The following is a 13052-nucleotide window of genomic DNA, read 5'->3' as shown; positions in this document are numbered from 1 at the left end:
GCTGTTTATGTACCATACATATGTGGACCTCAATGAGATGAGAGGTGCTGTTTATGCAGCATACATATGTGTCCCTCAATGAGATGAGAAGCGCTGTTTATGCAGCATAAATATGTTGGCCTCAATGAGATGAGAGGTGCTGTTTATGCAGCATACATATGTGGACCTCAATGAGATGAGAGGCGCTGTTTATGCAGCATACATATGTGTCCCTCAATGAGATGAGAGGCGCTGTTTATGCAGCATACATATGTGTCCCTCAATAAGATGAGGCGCTGTTTATGTACCATACATATGTGGACCTCAATGAGATGAGAGGTGCTGTTTATGCAGCATACATATGTGTCCCTCAATGAGATGAGAGGCGCTGTTTATGCAGCATACATATGTGTCCCTCAATGAGATGAGAGGCGCTGTTTATGTAACATACATAATGACCTCAATGAGGTGAGAGGCGCTGTTTATGTAGCATACCTATGTGCCCCTCAATGAGATGAGAGGCGCTGTTTATGTAGCATACATGTGTCCCTTAATGAGATAAGGGGCGCTGTTTATGTAGCATACAAGTGTCCATCAATGAGATGAGAGGCGCTGTTTATGCAGCATACATATGTGTCCCTCAATGAGATGAGAGGCGCTGTTTATGTAGCATACATAATGACCTCAATGAGATGAGAGGCGCTGTTTATGCAGCATACACATGTGTCCCTCAATGAGATGAGAGGCGCTGTTTATGTAGCATACATGTGTCCCTTAATGAGATGAGGGGCGCTGTTTATGTAGCATACAAGTGTCCATCAATGAGATGAGAGGCGCTGTTTATGCAGCATACATATGTGTCCCTCAATGAGATGAGAGGCGCTGTTTATGTAGCATACATATGTGGACCTCAATGAGATGAGAGGCGCTGTTTATGTAGCGTACATGTGTGTCCCTCAATGAGATGAGAGGCACTGTTTATGTAGCATACATAATGACCTCAATGAGATGAGAGGCGCTGTTTATGCAGCATACACATGTGTCCCTCAATGAGATGAGAGGCTCTGTTTATGCAGCATACATGTGTGTCCCTCAATGAGATGAGAGGCGCCGTTTATGTAGCATACATGTGTGGGTCCCTCAATGAGATGAGAGGCGCTGTTTATGCAGCATACATGTGTGGGTCCCTCAATGAGATGAGAGGCGCTGTTTATGCAGCATACATATGTATCCCTCAATGAGATGAGAGGCTCTGTTTATGCAGCATACATGTGTGTCCCTCAATGAGATGAGAGGCACTGTTTATGTAGCATACATAATGACCTCAATGAGATGAGAGGTGCTGTTTATGCAGCATACATATGTGTCCCTCAATGAGATGAGAGGTGCTGTTTATGCAGCATACATATGTGTCCCTCAATGAGATGAGAGGTGCTGTTTATGCAGCATACATATGTGTCCCTCAATGAGATGAGAGGCGCTGTTTATGCAGCATACATATGTATCCCTCAATGAGATGAGAGGTGCTGTTAATGTAGCATACATAATGACCTCAATGAGATGAGATGCTTTTGCTTTCAAAGGAAATGTCAGCTTGAAAGGGAGCCTTGGACTTACCTCTGTGACCTTTTTACATACTTTAGTTATGTCATTTTTAGACGATGCCTGTAAAGAAACAGAACAGTAATAAATACGATGTCGATTGATCGATATTGAGACTAAAGTATCTCACCTGTCTGCATTCCCTGCGACATTCAGCTGAGATGGCGAGCTCACAGCAGCCCAGCCCCACCCAGCCATCTGACTTCCTCGACACTCCTGGGGACAAATCAAACACGTCATCTATATGTTTATGAGTACATGAGTCCTATGTGTTTCATGCCGGTACCTGTCTGCTGCCTCTGACGGCATCCCTCACCGCCAGCGTCCGCCAACGGGCTCGGGTATTGCCGCCACGACAGGCACCGGCGACATTACGGCCACGGCACCGATTGACCGCTCCGATAGTGGAGAAACAAATCACGGCCCACTCGGAATCAATGTCCCCTGCCCCCCGGACCCAGGACCTTGTGAGGTAAGAGTGCTACCCTGCTCCATAGCAGGTTAAATAACTCCAGACCACTGAGACTAAAAGGAAAACATCACCCCCAGTCTGAACCCCCAGTCTGAACCCCCAGTCTGAAGGCTGTAGATTTGTTCCGGGACCCGTGGGAGGGATGTGGTGCAATCTGCTCTGGTCAGGAACAAGTCTCCGCTCAGCTTTAACGGCTTCCCTGCTCTTATTCGTGTCACACACCAAATGTCAAGAGCCAAGCTCGATTGATTTCCTTTTCCTCGTAGTGTAAGTAAAATAGATGAAGATGAAGCTTCAAGAAATGCTCCGGGTCTCACGTTGTCTGTTCACGCCTAACATTGACAATAAAAGCATGCCCTAGTACCACTAGTACTACTAGTACTACTAGTACCACGAGGAGAAGCAGCAGCGCTCTGCTCTCACCTGGAAGTGTGGAGTTGATGCACATCCAAAGTTCATTCTAGAAGACAAAGGAGAGGGTGAAGTTCACCAAAATGTTACAGCTGACAAGTTTCATAACATTTGCAAAAACAAAAGTGCAAAATCTTTCTCATATTTTTACTTTTATATATATATATATAATCTACAATTAAGCAACTGTTAGTTTTTTTTAAATTGCAAGCGTGTTCATTTGTGTGGAATACCGAACTACTCTTCCCAGGAGAGGACTTTTTCCCCCCAAGATTTAAGATTCCAAGAGGCTTTTATGTTATTGTATTTTTTGAGTAGTGTCGAGTTTTACATGAATGAAATCATGACTGAAGGGTTCGAGGAAGGTTTTAATACCTCCCCCACAGAGATAATGTTTTTGCTGCAGTTTGTGTCCGTTAGAAGGATTACTGCTCGATTACTCGATGAAACAAACAATCTTGGTCTAACTTGGATCCCACTAAATTCTGAGCGTGATCCAGATACCCGTCTGAATCCAAAAGCATCTGGAGTTTACAATTTACTTATACCCAGCTCACGCTGCACCCGACCCCTCTGGTCCCTCCTATGGGTGGTGAGCCCACGGGAAGAAGGTCCCATGTTGCTTCTTCGGGCTGTGCCCGACCGGGCCCCATGGGTGAAGGCCCGGCCACCAGGCGCTCGCCATCGTGCCTCACCCCCAGGCCTGGCTCCAGGAGGGGGCCCCGGTGACCCACGTCCGGGCAAGGGAAGCCCAGGACCAATTACTGTGTTCATCATGAGGGGTTATTGAGTCACCCTTTGTCTGGTCCCTCCCCTAGGTGTCTCTCTGGACTGACTAGCCGGTAACGAAAGAATAAAGCTCGGACTTTGGACTCCTGCTCAAACCGCCTCGCATTTGGGTTCTTACCTGCCTTAGGCCCTGACACTAGGACCTTTGTCATGGGCGACCCTACCAGGGGCATAAAGCCCCCGACAACGGAGCTCCTAGGATCATCGGGACACGGTGGCATCCCAGGGAGGGGCAAGTTACTTATAATGGAGCCTCTAAAAATCTGCATTCAATTCACTCACCAAAAATCATAAAGGGGTCCAATATGAACCATCATGAAACACGTCTTCTGGTTCTGATCCAGAATGAGGTCAGGAACAAATATTACATTTTAACATTAAACCCATTTATGGATTCAAGAATCAGTTAAAAATAAACATCAGCTCTGATTCACTTTGACTTTTCATGTTGGTGTATAAAGATACCGAGAACCATCTAGAACCTTCTGGTGCTGATCCAGATCACCGTGTGGACGGTGTAGATCCAGATAATCAGGTGTGCTTTATAGTCCGAAAAATACGGTAGTGAGAACAACTGTCCAATTAAAGACGGAAATAATCTCCAGATATGAAAATGGCGTCCGTGTCTGTGATGGAGAAATCAATGATTTAGATTTTACTATCGAAAACTGAGCTAAAGAGAAGGAATAAAACCCAGGAGGACAGTGACCCAGTCATTTAATGGAGGAGGACTCCCTTTAAAGGAATAGCCCCTCCCCTTTCCTTCTGTCCCTCCCCCTCTCCCGACACTGCAACCAAAACGGGATATAAATGATAGAATTGTGTTCAATTAAGTTTATTATGCTTTTGTTTGGTACTATTTACACCTTTATGTGTTTTCTGTTGTTTAGGCTGTGTTCTCAGCCCTGCTCTCTTCACCCTCTTCACCCACGACTGCTCTGCCATCCACAGTTTGCAGACGACACCACTGTGGTGGGTCACATCTCCAACAACGATGAGACCCACTACAGAGAGGAGGTCCAGAACCTGATGCTGTGGTGCTCGAGCAACAGCCTTGTTCTGAACACCAGCAAGACCAAGGAGGTCATAGTGGACTACAGGAGGTCCAGGAAGACTGAACACGCCCCCCTGTGCATACGAGGGGAAGCAGTGGAGCGTGTGGAGAACATTAAATTCCTGGGCATCCACATCTCCTCTGACCTCTCCTGGACACTCAACACCAGACACCTGGTGAAGAAGGCCCAGCAACGGCTCTTCTTCCTCAGGAAGCTGAAGCGGGCTGGACTCTCCTCTGTGCTGCTTGAAGACTTCTACCGGGCCACGATAGAGAGCATCCTGTGTCTCAGTGCGACCGTGTGGGACGGCAGCTGCACGGCGCAGGACAGGAAGGACCTATCCCGGGTGGTGAGGACAGCTCAGGGGATTGTGGGTCACCGTCTGCCTGATCTGGACTCTGTTTACACCTCCAGAGTCCAGAGGAGGGCCAGACGCATCGCCACAGACCCCACCCACCCGGGCCACAGACTGTTTGTCCCGCCCACAGACCCCACCCACCCGGGCCACAGACTGTTTGTCCCGCCCACAGACCCCACCCACCCGGGCCACAGACTGTTTGTCCTGCCCACAGACCCCACCCACCCAGGCCACAGACCCCACCCACCCGGGCCACAGACTGTTTGTCCCGCTCCCATCAGGGAAGCGGTTCAGGACAATAAGAAGCAGCACAGCGAGGCTCAGGAACAGCTTCTTCCCCCGAGCTGTGAAAGCAGTCGTTCCCTCGTAGCGATCTGGGACGCTTTATGCCGGTCCTGTTGCTGCTGCTGCTATTTTGCACTACTGCCTGTGATTCTCACTCTCTCTGTGTATATATATTCTCTCTGTGTGTATATATATTCTCTCTGTGTGTATATATATTGTTTCTTAAGAGAGAGAATTTAGATTATGTTATGATTTGTGCCTTAAGCCGTGGGCCTTCTCACGATTTTATTATGCTCGCATAATGACAATAAAGTATCTTGAATCTTGAATCTTGAATTCCCCACATGTTCTCCAGAACTTCGTGTTCTTTCTTCCTGATGTTCTGTCTCTCTGGATCGCTGCATCTCTCACTACCGCTGTCTTCTGACGTTTGTCCACCACCACTATGTCAGGCTGGTTGGACGTCACCAGTTTGTCCCTCTGGGTCTGGAAGTCCCACAGGATCTTGGCTAGATTGTCCTCCATCTGGACTATGGGGTCTCCAGTCCGTTTTAGGTACAGTCTATATATTGTAGCAGTAGTTCTCGCCTTATCAGGGCTGCTCTGTCAGATGTTTGGTACCCAGTCTCGATGTTTGGGAGTGATTACACAACCCCAACCTGACCCGCCGTCCTGCCCCCCCCCCCCCCTTGCCATAGCATGCTTGTATGTTGGATGAGCCACATTGTGCGTCTTTAATCTCTAACAGCAACTTCTTCCTGCGGATATTCGAACATTGTTCACTTGGGTTGCTATGGTCGTAGCACTCCATCAACACCCTGCTAACCTTGCTAACCTTGCTAACGCGGGCGACGTCCGTGCCGGTGTGACTCTATTTATCTTTGTTCTGCTCATTCCAAGGTACTGCTGTTGTAGGACGTTGTCCTGACCGGGATTCCAAACGCCACTCTTCAGTACCAGTCAGCAGCGTGTGTGTGTGTGTGTGTGTGTGGCCTTTTATGGTGGCCATCCTAAGGCAACATGCATGCTGTTCAGTCAGCATCTTGATATGCCACACCTCTGGGGTGGGATGGATTATCTCGGCAGAGTTGTAAACATTATTTGAGAGAAATGGTCTTTCGTGTATAGAAAATGGTTTTGATCTTTGACAAAGACAAAGGTGTGCGTGTGTGTGTGCGTGTGTGTCTCACAGCTTTAGCGTGCTCGTGTTAGACATGACCGTGATGCTGAGGGTTTGTGCTAGTTATCCAGTAATCCCTTCTTTTAAATCTGTCTGGACTGAACCCTTATACTTTTACACAGAACAAACATTGCATTCCAATCGTGCTGAAAACGGGAAATGTTGAATTGTTGCGAGATTATTTATCCCAAACCAACTTGCCTGTTTCCTTTGTTTAAAGGACAGAACACATGTAAAACACGCCTTTCCATACTGGAAAGCACTACAGGATACTGATTAGTGCAAAGGCAGGTCACCATTAGCACACTCCCTCATGTCTCCTGGCCGGGGATCAAAGTCTCCCATCAGTGGGTGTCAGAATCATTTATGAGGCAGGCTGCAGAGCAACCGCCTCTTACCACGAGGAGGAAGCATGATTTATAATGAGGTAGGGGCCAGAAAGGCTAGAGCGTCACAAGAAGACTAGCACGGTTTAGAGTAGCCAAAGGTCAGGGGCCTTGTCATGGCCACAGGCTGGAGGTCACAGTTGAAGGAATCCTATTCTGGTCTTCCTGCCTCCCTGCCTCCTGACACCAAATATTCATTACAAGTAGAACACCAACACGTTTGTAATGTTCATTTTCTGTATCAGCCTAAAGACATACTCGAGATTCAGTCTGGAACTAGTTCATTCAGTGCGTGCTTAGAATCAGCTTGTATGTGTCTCAAATTACATATTGTCTTAGCATTAAACACTAATTGTAATTCTACCTCCAACTGTAAATGCACATTAACCGCTGACATGAGATGAAACACGCCTCATTTTGATTGATATTTTAGGCCATCTTAGACGTTTGGTGGGCAACTGCTTTGTAAGCAGCCATGTTGGGAGTAAGGAATGAGTCTCGGTACATCTACATGCTCATGATGTGCCTGTGTGTGTGTGTGTGTGTGTGTGTGTGTGTGTGTGTGTGTGTGTGTGTGTCTGTGTGTGTGAAACATATTGTGTGGTTGAACCAGGTGTTTGGCTATTCTGGTAACCACAACTACCAATAAATGTCCTGTACCAGTAATTAGATAGTCAATGCTGCTTTACTGCTACTCACAAACGTGAGTCGCTGTTTGTGTTAGAGCAGACGCTCAGTACTGGCAGCTCTACTGAAAGCTCTAATGAAAGCGCTCAGCTAGCACCCAAACACAGAGAAGGATCCGAGTGGCTTGATGATGCTAACATGCTATTGAAGGGTCATTTAACCCTTCGTGAACAGGAAGCATTGGACTGGTAAAGCGTGGCTAGAGCTCTAATGGAGAGCGTGGACTCACCATGGACTCCGGACAGTAGCTGGGTAACCTCTGGAGGAGATGCTTCAGGCGAGACTCGCTCTTTATGGTCGTGAGCTGTAAGACAGTAAAACACAACGGAATTATTTTTTATTCACCAACACAACCTTTGTCATTTCAAACAGAGGGGCAGACGAGGATTGCTGTTAGCACCAGAGTCCTTTAGAATGCTGCGAGCAGCTCTCTGCCCAAACCATTTCAGGCAAAAACACCTTTCAGGGGGGCAGAAACGGAGCTAGTCATCACGACTCTCTCCGGATCAACCCCCCCCCCCCCCCTTTAATAAGCCACAAAAATGATTTTAATATGTTAGTGAGTGATGAACAGTGCAATGACAGCCACTATGTCTATGATTAATCAGAATTGTTTTGTAATTCATAAATCTAACCTGCTGACGCCTCAGAATCACTGAAGGGCTTGTGTTCGACTCATCTATATCATGCGCTAATTCTACATCCCATTGTGCTCGTGAGTCCATTTTGTTATCGTCTCCCAATTAAAAGTCAGAGTACAGTGGAACCTCGTTTGTCGAACATAATTTTTTCTGTAATACTGTTCTAAAACCAAAACTCCATTTCCCATAATGAATACTCGATGACTCGGTTCCTACGCAGCAGGTAAATGTCCATTTACAACGGAAACGGAAGAAGAAGAGAAACAGCAGTACAAAGTAAATATTTAGTGTTGCTTTTTGTGTTTTTGTGCAAAATCCATACTGGCTACTGGGATAGCTGCTATTGGCTACTGGGATAGCTGCTACTGGCTACTGGGATAGCTGCTATTGGCTACTGGGATAGCTGCTATTGGCTACTGGGATAGCTGCTATTGGCTACTGGGATAGCTGCTACTGGCTACTGGGATAGCTGCTATTGGCTACTGGGATAGCTGCTACTGGCTACTGGGATAGCTGCTACTGGCTACTGGGATAGCTGCTGACTGGCTACTGGGATAGCTGCTATTGGCTACTGGGATAGCTGCTACTGGATACTGGGATAGCTGCTACTGGCTACTGGGATAGCTGCTGACTGGCTACTGGGATAGCTGCTAACTGGCTACTGGGATAGCTGCTGACTGCCTACTGGGATAGCTGCTGACTGGCTACTGGGATAGCTGCTGACTGCCTACTGGGATAGCTGCTGACTGGCTACTGGGATAGCTGCTGACTGGCTACTGGGATAGCTGCTGACTGGCTACTGGGATAGCTGCTGACTGGCTACTGGGATAGCTGCTGACTGGCTACTGGGATAGCTGCTGACTGGCTACTGGGATAGCTGCTGACTGGCCCTCACCGTCGACACAAACATGACAGTGAGATGAGCACCAACAAATGAAATATGTAGAAATAACAAGAAAACATAATTCATGATAAAGTTATAAAGTTATAAAGATAAAACAAAGGGCCACTAGTTCAAGTCCCAGCCCAGACAAGAATAGTGTGGACTGGTGCCTGGAGAGGAGCCAGTCTACCTCCTGGGGACTGCCGAGGTGCCCTTGAGCAAGGGCCCCTTGTCCTTATTTTGCTTAGGGCCCCATAATAACCTGGGCTCTGGCCCTGACCATCCCTAAATACAAGAGTGTCAAGAGGAGAGTCTGGATCAACAAGGTCTCGGGAGATCTGAGGAAGAAAAGGTAGAGCAGAGTGAGAGCCACAGACACCAACGCAGCAACCTCCAGACTCGGGGACCGGAGGGGAGGAGGTAGGTGCTGGTGTGGTGGACCTGGCATGCATGAAACCTCCATAGAAGGAGAGAGCTGTCACCCCGGGCCCACAACCCTAACCCTTAATAGATTCAATTTTGTTCATGAAATCTTCACTACTGAGCCCCGTCGGAACAGAAGGGTCAATAGAGCTGGCGCTTTGTGTTAGCCTAGCTAAAGAGAAACCTTGGATTAGATTTGTTCTCTTCTATTACAGATGAGTAATATGTTTTCTTCTACACATACGCAACATTTACGCAGGGTTCTGACTAGCATGTAGTCCTGTCATAATCATCTGAAACTGTTCAAATGTAAATCTTTAGGAAATCTGGATTAAATGACGTCTTTTTACAGAAGCACTTGTTGATGTTATGGCCTGTTCCTCTGGGTTAGCAGCATAATGCTCATGTTTTCCAGCCTGGATGAGATGAGTTCCAATTCCTCTGGAGACACCCACATTCTCTTATCTTCTGAGCTGTCATCGTAAAACGTCCCGCAGATGTCAGCCGCTGCCAGATAAGTTAATCTCTGACATAGAAGTCAACATCTAGTATGGATCCAATTGGTAAAAGTTTGTGAAAGTTGTGACCTGTATTCAGCCCTACACCGAGAACAAGGGCTGGTATTCTTGGCATCACAGAGGAATAAATCTGAAAGAAACACACTCACTCACACATTCAAGGGAGCAAGGTTTCTGCAAATACAGTATAGCATGGCTAACTAGCATGCTAACCAAATCACTGGACAGTCAGGCCTGGCTGTTGACTCCAAATCAGTCAGTAATTATAATATAATAATGCGTTGGTTTTATACAGCGCTTTTCTGGACACTCAAAGGTGCTCTACATTATTTATTCACTCCATACCTGGTGGTGAAGCTACTATTGTAGCCACTGCTGTCCTGGGGTAGATACAGCTGCCCTGGGGTAGACTGAGAGAAGCCCCATCGGCCCTCCTGACCCCACCTACATTCACTCGCTAACTACATTCACACAGGCTACGTGGGTGAAGTGTCTTGCCCAAGGACACAACGACAGTGTACACATGTGCAGGAGTCGGGGTTCGAACGGCCAACCTATCGACCACAGGACAACCCGCTCAACCACCTGCGCCACCCTCGCCCCAAACCAGTTAGAGGTACGATTGTATGAGGCGGAAAAGAACAACCAACAGGCAGTTACGGAGACGATGGAAAGGAAGTACTGAGTACTACTGAGTGTGGATTTATCGCTGTACGAAAATGAGTTTGAAAAAGTTAGAAAGTACAGTGAGAGTCAGCTCCAAAGAAATCGCACAAAATTTGAGTTTAGGTCAACAAATCTCCACAAACTACGTGATTGTTTTAATTTAGCTCTTTAACTTATGAAAACCTTTTTAGGGCACTCAATGAAACATCGGTACACCATTCATGTGCACGTGGCTCCTTTGTTTCGGTCACGTTTTTGCCCAGAACCCCCTGGAGGCTCCTGCAGGACACCTGAGCTCCGAGATTATTGGTCCCAGCGATGTTGTACTCAAAAGTACCATTTATTTTAGTGATAATATTAAATGTAAATCAGGTTGTCTTTGGTATACAGTAGTACATCGATATAATGCGGTTCATCTTCTGCGACTTCGCTGCTTCGCTGAGTTTTTTAGTGCAATTTCAGATTTTTTTTTGCACTTGAACGCGCCTTGAAGCGGCGCAAGGACGAAGGGGCGCGGTCGGAGGAACTGTGAAATACACGCGAGTTGCTATTAAAAACTTCTCATGTGTTCAACCTCGTAGGTTGATCATTAAAATTAAATTTGTTATTTCTAAAAGCTATCATGTTTATTTGTCAAGCGTTTGTTTTATAGCGCTCTTATTCTCTGTGTAAAGAGGCTTTTATTTTGTAGGAGCATAAACGTCACGTCCCTTTTGGGTTTTGTTTCTTCCTGTTGATACATGTAGCCGCTGCCGTTCCGCTGTGCTAAGCTATCCAATAAAGCAGCATGAGAGGCTAAAGACAGCACGAGTAGAATATTTGTTCTTCTGCACTCCAAGCGGCTCTTTCCTCGACCTGCACGCCTTAACATTATTAACAGGAAAACGTTTACTGTACGTACTATATATTTATATTTCTCAAGCAAATGTTTAGTTCTGAAAAGGTTTTGATCTTTGGTTTCATTCTATAATCCTGAAACAATCTATTTAGATTAATGCCTGCCTGTTAAACGTGTATAAAGTGTGTGGTGAGGGGTTTTACAGCCTTAAAACATTTATGTACATGTGTAATAATTAAAATAAATAAAGATTACTACATTGCAGATTTCACTTATTGCGGGTTGTTTTTGGAACGTAACCCCCGCGGAAAATGAGGGACTACTGTACTTGAATATGAACAGCCGTATCAAACACCGGAACGACAGGCTATGGAGAACGGCTCGTTTTCTGGGAGTAGCGATGCATCAGGCTAAAATAGTCCTGGTGATTACAGAGTGTCCCTCAGTCCCCATCACCAGGACACACCCTGACACAGTCCAGACCGTTGCTACAACACGGAGAGTATATGAAGACATTATCTTTTCTATATTTTATATCTTGTTATGTGGATCTCGCTCTTCTTGTTCTTTGGCTAGCAAAATGGTGACATAGACCAACCTGAGCACAATAAGTTCTGTCTGACATCTCCTCGGTGTTCCACCAGTTCAAAAGAAAAACAAGGAAGGTAGAACTCTGCTTCCTTTGTATCTCTTTGTGTCTCTGACATAAAAAAGAGTACGTGGGAGCTTAAAGGAGAGCGCGTGGACGAGAGAGGGCGAGATAGAGCATCACCTGCTCTCAATTGTGACCTCAACACCACTCCCCATCAAAAACATATTTTAATAACCTGCAAAGTGTGCATGTGTGTGTGTGTGTGTGTACGTACCTGGTCACAAGCTTCCTTGCAAGGCGAGAATTCGGCAGCATGGTGGCAACAGGATGGATCTGCAGACAGACGCACAAAGTTGACGTTACAATCAGAGCATTAGAGCCCGTCGGGCTGCAGGGACTCAGGGGTCCAGAACCAGGCTGGCCACATTAGTCCTGCTTTTATTTCGGTACTCATGTGAAGCACATGATCCAAGAAGCTCGGATTATCAGTTCATACCCCGTACAGTGGAACCTCGGTTCTCACACGACTCGAGTGTCAAACAAGTCAGTTTCTGACCCAAAAAGTGCCTCGAAGTCGACCAGATTTTCAGAGCTCAAACACACGAGTGGAGCCGAGGCGAACTGAAGACACGTGAACGAAGGCGGAGTCGAACCGAGCAGCTTTGGGTTGAGTCAAGCAGGTTCAGGTTGGGTCGACCCGAGCAGGTTCAGTTTGAGTCTACCCGAACATTATTACAGAACGAGAACAAGAACAAGAACCGAGGTTCCACTGTCTTACATCTGTCCTGAATGCTCCTTTAAAAGTGGTAAATGGACTGCACTTATGTAGTGCTTTTCCACCGCTTTGCGGTGCCCAAAGCGCTTTACATTAGGCCTCGCATTCACCCATCCACACACCAATGAGCAACTGCTGCCACGCAAGGTGTGGCCAGACCCACTGGGAGCAATTTGGGGTTTAGTGTCTCGCCCAAGGGCACTTCGACATGCGGACAGTCAGAGCCGGGATTCGAACCACCGACCTTCTGATCACTGGACGACCCACCCTACCAACTGAGCCACAGCCGTTTTCAGATGATACTCTATAAAGACGAGCAACATGCTCGCTCTCACACATCAGAACATAAGTATTCTGCACTGAAAGGAATCAAACCCGCAACCTCCTTGCTGTGAGGCAATAGCACGACCCACCATGCTGCCGTGCCACCCGGCACCAACCCTAACCATTCCTACGTAGAGCTATAGTTACTACGGCAACAGGAAAACATGTTTACAGCTGAACTATTATTG

At 46.8% G+C, this 13052-nt stretch overlaps 1 protein-coding gene across 1 annotated transcript in view; it reads right to left on the bottom strand.

Moving 5' to 3' along the window:
- Positions 1 to 13052, bottom strand: part of reck (reversion-inducing-cysteine-rich protein with kazal motifs) — a 59660-nt gene that overhangs the window by 28591 nt on the left and 18017 nt on the right. The window contains exons 2-6 of the mRNA XM_068748194.1: positions 12040 to 12098; positions 7434 to 7508; positions 2477 to 2513; positions 1712 to 1797; positions 1597 to 1644 (exon numbers count right to left, since the gene is read on the bottom strand). Coding sequence (XP_068604295.1) covers positions 1597 to 1644; positions 1712 to 1797; positions 2477 to 2513; positions 7434 to 7508; positions 12040 to 12098 — 305 coding nt within the window. The remainder of the gene's footprint in view (positions 1 to 1596; positions 1645 to 1711; positions 1798 to 2476; positions 2514 to 7433; positions 7509 to 12039; positions 12099 to 13052) is intronic.

Source organism: Brachionichthys hirsutus, chromosome 14 (assembly GCF_040956055.1).
Source record: "Brachionichthys hirsutus isolate HB-005 chromosome 14, CSIRO-AGI_Bhir_v1, whole genome shotgun sequence".
In the NCBI taxonomy this organism is placed as follows: domain Eukaryota; kingdom Metazoa; phylum Chordata; class Actinopteri; order Lophiiformes; family Brachionichthyidae; genus Brachionichthys; species Brachionichthys hirsutus.
Note: the sequence above shows the minus strand (reverse complement) of the source record. Positions and strands in the feature narration are given on the sequence as shown.